Genomic DNA, 12,588 nt, shown 5'->3' with positions numbered 1-12,588 from the left:
GGTGAAAGGGTTAACTAGGGGGTGATCAAGGGGTTAAAACCTTTATTGGGGGGGGTAGGGGGCTACCCTGGACCTAACACTAACTGCCTGTCACACTGACACTAAATGCAGTGATCAGTAAATGATCACTGCTATTTAGTGACAGTGTGACGGGGGGGGATGGAGGGGTGACTGGGGGGGGATTGTGTGCCTATGTGTCTGTGTGTCAGTGTAGTGCTTGTGTACTCACTGTTGTGATGTCTCCGCTCCTCCGCCGGACGAAAATACCGGCAGGAGGAGCGGTGTCAACATTTCCTCCTCTGCCTGTGTTTACAGTGCAGGGCGGGGAGCGCACGGATTGGCTGGGGAGTGATCGCGGGGGGGCGGACAAAAACAAACCGCCGCCCACTCATCCCGGATCGCTCCCAGAGCCACCGGGACCACCGCAAGTACCGGGGGGGGGGGGGGGGGGTGTCCGATCGTACAGGTACGCCAATGTGCCTGTACGTGCCATTCTGCCGACGTATATGTACATGCGGCGGTCCGGAACTGGTTAAGCAGGAAGTTGGCATTTCTGATTGCTATCTCTTCAGCTAGAAGAGTAACGGATTTAGCAGCTCTTTTTTGCAAAGAGCCTTATTTAAGTTTGTCATAAAGACAAAATTGTACTACGACCCCATCCTGCCTTTTTACCTAAGGTGGTGTCGGCTTTTCATTTAAATAAGGACATTGTCCTGCCAGCGGAGGAAAAATTATTACACTCTCTAGATCTCGTGAGAGCAGTAAAGGTGTATCTGCAGGCAACCGCTCGGATATGCAAAACAAATATTTTGTTTATTTTGCCGGATGGTCCCAAGAAGGGACAAGCGGCGTCAAGATCCACTATCTCCAGGTGGATTCGACAGACAATTTTTCAAGCCTATGGTTTAAAGAATAGGATTCCTCACTTTTCTGTTATGGCGCACTCAACCAGGGTGATAAGTGCTTCATGGGCAGTGCACCACCAGGCTTCGGTGACTCAGATCTGCAAAGCTGCAACTTGGTCCTCAGTCCACACATTTTCCAAATTTTATCAAGTGGACGTGAGAGGACAGGAGGATGCTGCCTTCGGGCGAAGTGTACCGCAGGCAGCGGTATAGAGCTTCTGGTCCCGGGCGGCCTGCTTGATCTGTGTGTCCTCCCCCCTTCATATGGAGCATTGCTCTGGGACGTCCCATTATGTAAAGACTAAGGCCCCATACACACGAGAGGATTTATCCGCAGATACGGTCCAGCGGACCGTTTCCAGGGATAAATCCTCTCAAAGATTTCCGCAGATTTCTATGCGATGGAGTGTACACACCATCGCATTGAAATCCCCGCGGAAATCCTCTGCCGATGACGTGTCGCGCCGTCGCCGCGATTATGACGCGGCGACGGTCGCGACGCTGTCATATAAGGAATTCCACGCATGCGTCAAATCATTACGACGCGTGCGGGGAATCCCTTTGGACGAATGGATCCGGTAAGTCTGTACAGACGAGCGGATCCATCCGTTGGAATGGATTCCAGCAGATGGATTTGTTGTGCAGCACAGCAAATATTCGATCTGCTGAAATCCATCCCAGAGGAGATTTCTCCGCGGAAAAAGATCCGCTGGCGTGTACACACCATAGGATCTATCCGCAGAAACCCATTTGCTGGGATTTATCTGCGGATGGATTCTATCGTGTGTATGGGGCCTTAGTCTCTGTGTCCCGTGGTGTACGATAAAGAAAACAGGATTTTTAGACGGCTTACTTGTAAAATCCTTTTCTTTGAGTACACCACGGGCCACAGAGGCCCCCCTTTCTTATGGGAAACCTTATTGCTTTGCTACAAAACGGAGGTACTTCCCGGATGGAAGGGGCTATATGGAGGGGAACTGACTCTGGTTGTGCCAGTGTCCAATCACCTCTGGTGAGCATATAACCCATTATGTAAAGACTCTGTGTCCCGTGGTGTACTCCAAGAAAATAATTTTGCAGGTAAGCTGCCTAAAAATCCTGTTTTTTTTTTTCCTTCAGTGCTTTGTGTCACTGACCAGTATGATAAGGAGTTTACAGATCTGTATCGTTTCAGTTCTATGACTTGGACGGTACTAAAACTACAATTTTCAAGAGTAGGCTATGACAGTGCGTGCATTTTAGTCATGACAATGTGTACCTCTATTTATAATGTTGACCAACTAGTAAGCATGCTTGTTTTATTCCGTTCTTTTTTTTTTATGTAGAGCACAGTGGCAGAACCCATCCTTACCCTTTTGAACGTCTGCTGTTTGGAGCCTGTGCTGGACTCTTAGGCCAATCTGCTTCTTATCCTCTGGATGTGGTAAGACGGCGCATGCAGACTGCTGGCGTTACTGGACATACTTATGGCTCCATCCTTGGTACCATGAGAGAAGTGGTGGCTGAAGAAGGCCTCATCCGTGGTCTATATAAAGGGCTCAGCATGAACTGGGTAAAGGGTCCAGTTGCAGTCGGCATCAGCTTTACCACCTTTGACCTAACACAGATTCTTCTGAAAAAGCTCCAACAAATGTCTAGTGTTCAGAGGTAGATTGGAGTGGGGTCCTTTAACTCTCTTGCTGTTGCAACAAATGTTATTTTCTTACAGTTAAGGAGTTAGTGATAAATTCCTTCTTCCCAAGGAAAAAGATTGTTCTGTAAAGAAATGTATTGGTGCTAGTATAGTTAGCCAATATGTTATGGCTACAGAAAAGGAAATCTTTAACCACAGTTGCCAAAATAGATGGTAACATTGTCAGTGGTTGAAATGGGGGTTAAAAATTAAGCCACTCGCCAGAGCACAAATACGCACAGTGATGAGCATTTCCCCATCCCCACCATGAACAAAGCTGCTATTGCCATCTAATTTTTGTGCCAGAGTTATATGCTTTAGCTATGTCTGTAAATCTCCTCTATGGAATTTCGGTCACTTGGCCACAAAGCTACGGAAGTATTAAACATGCTTACAGGACAAATCCTGTGAAATATGTAGAGTTCAGAAGCATCTCAAAATGTCAAAAACAAGCTGCATTTGTCTATTGACACATGCTCGAAGCCTGTCGATGTATGCACTAATACTACTTGGCTCTCCATTTATAAATCCATGCTTGGAGATCCTGCACCATTTTTTGCCTCTAGTCCTGTGCATATAGTTTCCCTTAAGCCTCTTATAACTCGATCAGATTTTCCGATGGGAATTGGGCGATGACGGGCTGTTGTCGGAAAATCTGACTGTTTGTACACTCCATCGGACAATTGTCAGATTTTCCGACAACAAATGTGGAATAGCATGCTTTAAAATTTTCCGACAGTCCGTCGGAAAAAAAAACAAAGTAGAAACACGCATGCTCAGAAGCAATGCTAACCATAAAACAACATTAGCAGAAGTTGCCCAAAAGGTGGCGCTAAAGAGCTGAAAAAAACACGTTGCTTCGTGTTTGGCCAACAATTCTTTGCCGTTTGTATGCACTACAAGTTCACGACCAACACCCTTCGGACAAAAGTCGGAAGCTTTGTCGATGAAAATCCGATCGTGTATACAAGGTTTTAAACTTGAATGATTTTGACACTTAGGGGTTGATTTACTAAAACTGGAGAGTGCAAAATCCTGGTGCAGCTGTGCATGGTAGCCAGTTTCTAACTTGTTCAATTAATCTTTGACAAAAAAAAAAAACTGGAAGCTGATTGGTTTCTATGCAGAGCTGCAGATGATTTTGCACTCTCCAGTTTTAGTAAAAATAAAACCTAGTATAGGTTGAAAACACTTGATGTAATTGTCTGTCAGAGTAGAGAGGGCGCTAATAGACTTTAGTCCTTTTGCTTAGGCCTTTTACATGGCAGAGCAATGGAAGGGTGATTTTGCAGTGTCACTGAGTCTTCAGCAATCCTTTTACCTGTAGTTTGCTTGAGAAAGCATGACAGGGTAAAAACCTACCCCTGATTATTTCTTAGTTTATGGTCATCACATTTTATCATGCACAATATTCAGAGTGCATGTGGGGTGGCTCTTAAAGACTTAGGCAGAAAAGCTTGTATGTCTTAGTATAACCCCAATTCCAGAAAAGTTGGGACGTTGTGTAAAAGCTACATAAAAACAGAATGTAATGATTTGAAAATCTCATAGAACCATATTTTATTCACAATAGAAAATGATATAAAATGTTTGACCTGAGAAAATTGACCATTTTAAGAATAATATATAGCCTGATATAGGATTCTAACTACCAAACAGTCCTGGGTCATCTTTGTCCTATGTTTCTCCTCTCTTCTGGGGCTGAAGTGGTTAAATGAGCTTTGGCTCAGAGGAGACTGCAGCATTTTCAGATCATGTTGAGATATGGCTTCTTTGCATGATAGAGCTTTACCTTGCTTTTTGGATGGCATGGTAAACTGTGTTCACACCTTTTTGCAGGTGCATTTTTATTTTTAATTTTTTTACACTGCAGTCTGTAAAGCATTGCACCGCGATCAGTAGATCGCAGATGAAATGCCAGGATCCTGCAGACTCTCAGTCAGCTGTCTGCTCGTACCTCCCATATGAGCAGACAATTGCCGAAATCCAGGAAGAATCATTGAACTGTAGTTCATTCACCAGCTCCCTTGCAGTTAATTTAAAACTACAAGCTGTCTGCAGCAATGGATTATGGTACTTGTAGTTCATTCATTTACTGGAAACTGAATGATGTGGCCAGTGCCCCACCCAACGTCATAATGAGGGGTTGGTGGGGTGCAGGCAGGTGCTCCTTGGTAACACGTTACCAAAGGTGAAATTAACCTTTTAAAGGCTTTGCAATTTTACATTGAGAAACATTATTCTGAAATTGTTCGATAATTTTTATATGCAGTTTTTCACAGATTGGTGAATCTCTGCCCATCTGTACTTCTAAGACACTCTGACTCTTAGGGCCCTTTCACACGGGCGGATCAGTAATGATCCGCTCCATGTGTCCGCAAAGGCTCAGCGGGGATCCTCCGTAAAATCCCCGCTGAGCTGGCAGCTGACAGGGCGGTCCTCGCACACTGTGCAGGGACCGCCCTGTCTTTCCTCCGCTCTCCCCTATGGGGGATCGGATGAACACGGACCGTATGTCCATGTTCATCCGATCCGATCGGCCAGACGGAAGAAAAATGTAAAACATATCAAAATGTTTAAACTGAGAAAATGTAACATTTTAAGAAAAAGAATAAGGTAGTTTTAAAATTGATGGCAGCGACACATTTCAAAAAAGTTGGTACAGGGCAACCAAAAGCTGGCAAGGTAAGTGGTACTAACAAGAAAGAGCTGGAAACTTGCAACTAATTATAAATGGCAACAGGTCTGTAACATGATTGGGTATAAAAAGGGCATCTTAGGGGCCTTTCACACGTACGGACCGTATGTCCGCATTTTCATCCATCCGTTGCGAATGAAAACGGGACATACATGGGTCCCTATGTGATTGCGGGTGTCAGCAGATGACCATCTGCTGACACCCGTAATCGTCCGCCTCCGCACTGATCCGATTTTTCGGACGGAAGAAAATCCTATTTTCTATTGTGCTTTGAATATTGGTTTAAAAGATTTGGAAATTATTGCTCTCCCACAGAAAATTTTCAATATTTGGTGGGATTTTTCAAAAACGTACATGCGTCATTAAACCTCCCTCTATTCAGATGTTTTAAGTTCTTTTTTAAGGGCTGAAGCCTATATTCCTTAAAGTGGAACTGTCCAAATGGGCGGACAGGCAAGATTTTCAGTGCAGAAGAGACCTGACTTGTCTCTTCTTCTTCACTAAACTTGCCTGCCTGTTCTCCACTGTACAGCGAGCTGTGCCAAAGCCGACTGAACTCCTGTGCATGCGTAGGAGTGGTGTCATTTCAGCCCAGCCAATGAAAGCGGCCGGTGCTTGATACCCAAAAGCCGGCCGTTGAAAGATGTCAGTGGCTGGAGGAAGCTCCTGGATGTATGGTTCCACTTTTAAGGCTTAATCGTGTATTACTTGGGACAGCACAAGCCAAACATACAGTGGTTTAGCTCCGTTTTTTTTATCTCGTGTTTTATGCCAATAAGTATGTTTTGCAATCTTCTCTGCTTACAGTTTGTAGCATAAGATTGAAGTTTGTATTTCAGAATAGTTATGTATACTTTCAGCAAAAAAACTTGAAGTGCAATTACTTGTGTTTTTGGATAAATGTATATGATTGCACATGTTCATGTGTTTTGGTTTATGTTGATATGTTTGCTGCATATATGTACTAGTAGACAAGCAAAATGACATATGTGCCTATGCCTGCATGCAAGTAACCTTGTCCATGTAATCCATGGTGTAGGGATCAGTATTTCCTTCCTGCCACCGATTTTTCATAAAATAACTTTATAAAAGCAGATTTTGTACTGAAAACATACATAACTCTCCAACGCACCCAACATATTTTACAAAGATAATTTGTTGCTGCAGATCTAATTTACTACACAAAGGTAACTTTGCTGCTGAAATGTGACTTTTGTTGTTTTTTTGTTTTTTAATGTCTAATGAAGAGTTAATGCTTTCCCAAATGTTCTGCAGTGACAGCACGTTTGGAAAATGTTTATATATAAATATATATATATTTTAAATAACTGTTGTAAGAGATTGTATATTTAATAAAACAATGAAAACTTGATATTTATTTTGTGGTGTTTTTTTTTTTTTTCGACACACTTTTTTTAATTTTTGGAATCTAGAGGGGAGTATTGCAATTTGCACAGGTGGCTGTAGGGGAATTCCCCTTATTGTTCTATATGAACACTAAGTAAACAGGATGTGGGAAGAAATATCCAAAACCGGATCTGGACTTTAGGGGCTTATATAGCTGCAGCCCTATTTGTGTTCATTGCAGTAGGGAAACCTTTGTGGCCAATCGGCCCAGTATACACTGTACAGCACTCATTCATTTGATAGTACACTGGACACTATTATGTACTGAAAACATGAGCTAGTGTAGTTGATGCAGGTTTCATCAGTACTACAGCTCTTAAAGGATAAGTTCACCTTTCTGAACATGTTACACTCATATTTAGGGCAGCATCTGACAGCGAGCCGGGGATTTTCTCCCTGCACTCGCTGTCAAAAGCGAGGCTGGATGGGTCTGATGAGCGCTCTAGGTAGTTCATTGAGCTTCTTGTCATTCAGCAACTGCCTGCCCGTATTTGAGGTACAGGCAGACAGCTACACAGACCTGCTGATCATGGGTGCCATGTTTACAGGCTTCTACTAAAAAAATAAGCAGAAGCATGTGCATTTTATTTATTTTTGTAAAAGGTGAGTTCATCATTTAACCTACTATTCCATTGAATACTGTTGTGTACAAATGGAGGGCTTGTATACATTGTGAACATTTCTGTTCACAGAGGAAAAACAATTAAGCTAAAGGCATTTTCCGGCTTAGGCTGGCCATACATTATACCATTTTCTTCTACATCTTTCCTTTAGATTTACCAAAACCCTATAATATGAGGTCAAATCAAAACGCTTTGAATTTGTATGCCATCATGCAGGCCCTTACACTACATAGATGAAGGTAGATCTAAAGGAAATTGATCAAGAAAATGTGTATAATGTATGGCCAGCCTTACTTTAGAGGGCATAATTGCTAAAAGGTAGGCCCTGAAATGAGTGGTGAGATGTAAATAATCAACTACTTATTTTATGATGATGACACAAATAAATTTCAGCTGTGGATGCTGAAACAGTGGCTGTAGAGGCTAACTACTGAACAAATATGTCCAATTCACCATCATCCAGAGAATGATCCATTATTGAACGTTTGTCTTATTCGACAGCCATCTCTTCTTGTATGAAGGCCCGTTACAGCTAGAAAGAGTGGAAACATTTTCACCTATATAAGTATGGAATGTGTTATTCAGGATGTTTTCCTGTGAGCTTTCTGATAGAGATTTACTTCCATCTGGTTGTGATATACCTACATAATTTTTTTTGCATTTTTATTTCAGCCACTTTGTAAAATGTACAGGCATACTATGAGTAAAATAATAAATAAATATATATATTTATTTATTTTGATCATTTGTTAGCCAAAAACCCCATATGAGTATGCCACCTAGTGGACTTCTCTTTATTTTACATCTGACAGTTTTTTTATGGCGCTCTTGGAGTGTAGCTATTGCTACAGTACATGTCTAGACCCCCTGGTCTTGGCTCAGTCAGCTGCAGATTACCATGGGCCAGTCCACACCAGAACAGTCGCATTCTGTGCATGTTTCCTGCACCACGTTCAAAACTCACTGCCATTGCGATGCACTGCGGGTGCCAATACATTGCGATCTGCATTGGAGGTGACGTTAACAAACGTAGTGTGTTTGCAGGCACCAGATCGCATGGTAGCACAGTACCATGCAAGTTGGTGCAGCGTGTTTTTCAAAAGTAGTACATGCCCTACTTTTTGTGTGTTCCTGTGCGATTTGCCAGAACTGTAGCCCTTTGAATATTTTTAACTGTACCTATGAAAGAGATCAGCTTTATTTTTTTATGACAAGGGGTTGATGCCTAGATGCCCAGGTCAAATTTAACAGTGTAATGTTTCGGTTAATTTGACAATAATTTTTCGTACCTAAATTAAATGAAATACATTTTTATATTTCTTTTTTTTTTACGTAAATTGATATACCCTATTTTTTTGGCTAACAAATGATGATAATAAAAAATAATTAAATATATATATTATTTTATTACAGGTACTTGTGTAGCGCTGTCAATTTATGCAGCACTTTACATATACAGTACATTGACATCAGTCACTTCCCCACAAGTAGCTTACAATCTAAGGTCACTCACATTCATACATACTAGGGCCAATTTAGACAGGAGCCAATTAACCTACCGTATAGCGTGTAGGAGGAAACTGGAGTACCCGGAGGAAACGCGCGCACACACAGGGAGAACTTGAAAACTATTTCTAGTTCCATACAGTGCCTTGTGAAAGTATTCGGCCCCCTTGAACTTTGTGACCTTTTGCCACATTTCAGGCTTCAACCATAAAGATATAAAACTGTAATTTTTTTTTGGAAGAATCAACAACAAGTTGGACACAATCATGAAGTGGAACGAAATTTATTGGATATTTCAAACTTTTTTAACAAATAAAAAACTGAAAAATTGGGCGTGCAAAATTATTCAGCCCCCTTAAGTTAATACTTTTGTAGAGCCACCTTTTGCTGCGATTACAGCTGTAAGTCGCTTGGGGTATGTCTCTATCAGTTTTGCACATCGAGAGACTGAAATTTTTGCCCATTCCTCCTTGCAAAACCGCTCAAGCTCAGTGAGGTTGGATGGAGAGCGTTTGTGAACAGCAGTTTTCAGTTCTTTCCACAGATTCTTGATTGGATTCAGGTCTGGACTTTGACCTGGCCATTCTAACACCTGGATATGTTTATTTGTGAACCATTCCATTGTAGATTTTGCTTTATGTTTTGGATCATTGTCTTGTTGGAAGACAAATATCCGTCCCAGTCTCAGGTCTTTTGCAGACTCCATCAGGTTTTTTCCTCCAGAATGGTCCTGTATTTGGCTACATCCATCTTCCCATCAATTTTAACCATCTTCCCTGTCCCTGTTGAAGAAAAGCAGGCCCAAACCATGATGCTGCCACCACCATGTTTCACAGTGGGGATGGTGTATTCAGGGTGATGAGCTGTGTTGCTTTTACGCCAAACATAACGTTTTGCATTGTTGCCAAAAAGTTTGATTTTGGTTTCATCTGACCAGAGCACCTTCTTCCACATGTTTGGTGTGTCTCCCAGGTGGCTTGTGGCAAACTTTAATCAACACTTTTTATGGATATCTTTAAGAAATAGCTTTCTTCTTGCCACTCTTCCATAAAGGCCAGATTTGTGCAGTATACGACTGATTGTTGTCCTATGGACAGAGTCTCCCACCTCAGCTGTAGATCTCTGCAGTTCATCCAGAGTGATCATGGGCCTCTTGGCTGCATCTCTGATCAGTCTTTTCCTTGTATAAGCTGAAAGTTTAGAGGGACAACCAGGTCTGCGTAGATTTGCAGTGGTCTGATACTTCTTCCATTTCAGCTCCTTGGGATGTTTAAAGCTTGGGAAATCTTTTTGTATCCAAATCCGGCTTTAAACTTCTCCACAACAGTATCTCGGACCTGCCTGGTGTGTTCCTTGTTCTTCATGATGCTCTCTGCGCTTTAAACGGACCTCTGAGACTATAACAGGGCAGGTGCATTTATACGGAGACTTGATTACACACAGGTGGATTCTATTTATCATCATTAGTCATTTAGGTCAACATTGGATCATTCAGAGATCCTCACTGAACTTCTGGAGAGAGTTTGCTGCACTGAAAGTAAAGGGGCTGAATAATTTTGCACGCCCAATTTTTCAGTTTTTTATTTGTTAAAGTTTGAAATATCTAATAAATTTCGTTCCACTTCATGATTGTGTCCCACTTGTTGATTCTTCAAAAATTACAGTTTTATATCTTTATGTTTGAAGCCTGAAATGTGGCAAAAGGTCGCAAAGTTCAAGGGGACCGAATACTTTCGCAAGGCACTGTATATACAACAAATGAGATAATAAAACCTGTTGCCACTTATCCTTGCATATAGCAAACTATTGCTTGTGAAATGGGGATTCTCATTATCGTATATTGCAATACATGTTCATGCTGGCCAATTATGTCAAAGTAGTCCCTCTCTGGCCAGTCCCTAATCTATCTTGCATATTTGCCAACTCCTATTTGCTAAAATAGCTACTCTATACTGCCAATATGGGGCAGACACAGCTGCTGGTGAAAACGGCCCTGAACCAGAATCAAGCCATACAAAAAAGGCACTTCCAGCGCTGATAGGTCTTTCAAGGTGATAAGTTACAGATGTCAGATAAAATGGTGGTGTGAAAGGTATATGTGTTATCCCAGAACTAGGTGGATGCCGCCTTCCTCAGATGGGGTAATCTGAAAGGAATTACAAGAAAAACAGAAATGGAAGGCGCGCACACCTAGTGCATTACCAGAGATAGTTTAATACATTTTTATATAAAAGTGAGCAGTCACAAAAGTAGCCTAGCTCTGAGAAAGGGGGTGTGCTCCCCGAAATGCGTTGGCTGTACCCCGTGTTCTGTGCATGGCCATGCACTGTGTTTGTGTTTATGGCCTTTTGTCAGTTGCAATTGTTAAGTACTCACTTTAAGGCCCCATGTACACTGCTGCTGGTAAACGGACATTTAGAAGCAGTTGGGCATTTTTTTCAACTGCCCCTGAACTCTTCTCTGTTATTAGTACATGTACACAGGGTCGTTTAGAGGCTTTTTTTTGGAACGCAAAAAATGGGTTCAGAAGCTGTGTTTAGAGGCATTTCAAGTGCTTCTAAACGTGGTAACTCGCGTTTGGTTTCAAGGCGTTTTTCATTTTTGGACATTTTAGAAAAGCTTCTAAACACGGCAAAACAAATGTTTTAAACGTGGGTTACTATCTGTCAAGTTAAATCGTTCTAGAGAAGTTGTAAAATGTCCTGTGTACATGAAGCCTTATACAAAAGTTTCTTATTATTAAATTATCTCTGGTTATGCACTAGGTGTACATACCTTCCATTTTCTGTTTTTCTTGCAGAATCAAGCCATGCACATCCACAATGGGAATTGATTTTGGTTTCTTAACCCCTTCCTTACCGGGCCATTATAAAATGACGCCGGGAGGAACCCTCCTTCGATCCGGGTGGACGTCATATGACGTCCTTTCTTCCCGGCACAGGGCACAGAGCTAATTGTCCTGTGCGATTCGGGCCTAAAGCTCCCCATGCATGTTGCTTACAAACTTTGTACATTCTACACTAAAACTATGTAAAACGAAAATCTACATAAAACTATCCACTCATTCTGTATCCAGTCATGCAGGCCCCTACACTACTAGTTGTTGGTGGAGCTAAAGTAGGTTGTACAGTGATTTTAACACGTGTAATGTGTCACTGCAATCAGTTCTCAATTGTGTATGTCTGTGTACAAATTCCAGCTTTAGCTACTGAGCTCTGAAGCAGGTTTATTTTCATCACAACTACGAAAGCCGGTAAACCACTAAAAGGAAGTGAGTAAAGACATCTCCTGCTGGCTAGAAACAATTATGTGTAATTATATATATATATATATATATATATACACACACAGTGGGCAGGGCTCAAAATTTCAAGTCCTGAGCTACTAGCCAGGCCTCAAGGGTTACTCGCCACCAGTTGCCCCACCCAACCCCTACCATGTCCCACTCCTAATCCCGCCCCTAGACACGCCCTCAAATGATCTCATGAAATGACACTTAAATGTTTTATGCAGAATTAAGTTATAAAAATAAATATTAACAACAACTTTATCCGTGCCCAAAAATGCAGCCTGCCCATGTCTACCAATGCAGCCACGTGTCCCCAGTGCAGCCACGTGTCCCCAGTGCAGCCTGTACCTATGCCCCAAATTCTTCCCCCTCCCCCAATCTATCATACCTATGCCTCCAATTCCTCCTTCTCCCCCCATCTATCATATGGTATGATAGATGGGGGGGGGGGGGGCAGAATTGGAGGCATAGGTATGATAGATTGGGGG

The 12,588-nt window shown here is 42.1% G+C and overlaps 1 protein-coding gene across 3 annotated transcripts in view; it reads left to right on the top strand.

Annotated features, from left to right (window-relative positions):
• The window catches only part of SLC25A42 (solute carrier family 25 member 42), a 62,316-nt gene extending 59,059 nt beyond the window's left edge, over nt 1-3,257 (top strand). For all 3 annotated transcript variants that reach the window (XM_040320800.1, XM_040320784.1, XM_040320790.1), the window contains exon 8: nt 2,231-3,257. In XM_040320800.1, the coding sequence (XP_040176734.1) occupies nt 2,231-2,556 (326 nt within the window). In that variant the 3' untranslated portion in view covers nt 2,557-3,257. The remainder of the gene's footprint in view (nt 1-2,230) is intronic.
• Nucleotides 3,258-12,588: the final 9,331 nt, after the last annotated feature.

Source organism: Rana temporaria, chromosome 1, assembly GCF_905171775.1.
Source record: "Rana temporaria chromosome 1, aRanTem1.1, whole genome shotgun sequence".
NCBI classification, from domain to species: Eukaryota; Metazoa; Chordata; class Amphibia; order Anura; family Ranidae; genus Rana; species Rana temporaria.
This window is presented reverse-complemented; position numbering and strand designations above follow the sequence as displayed.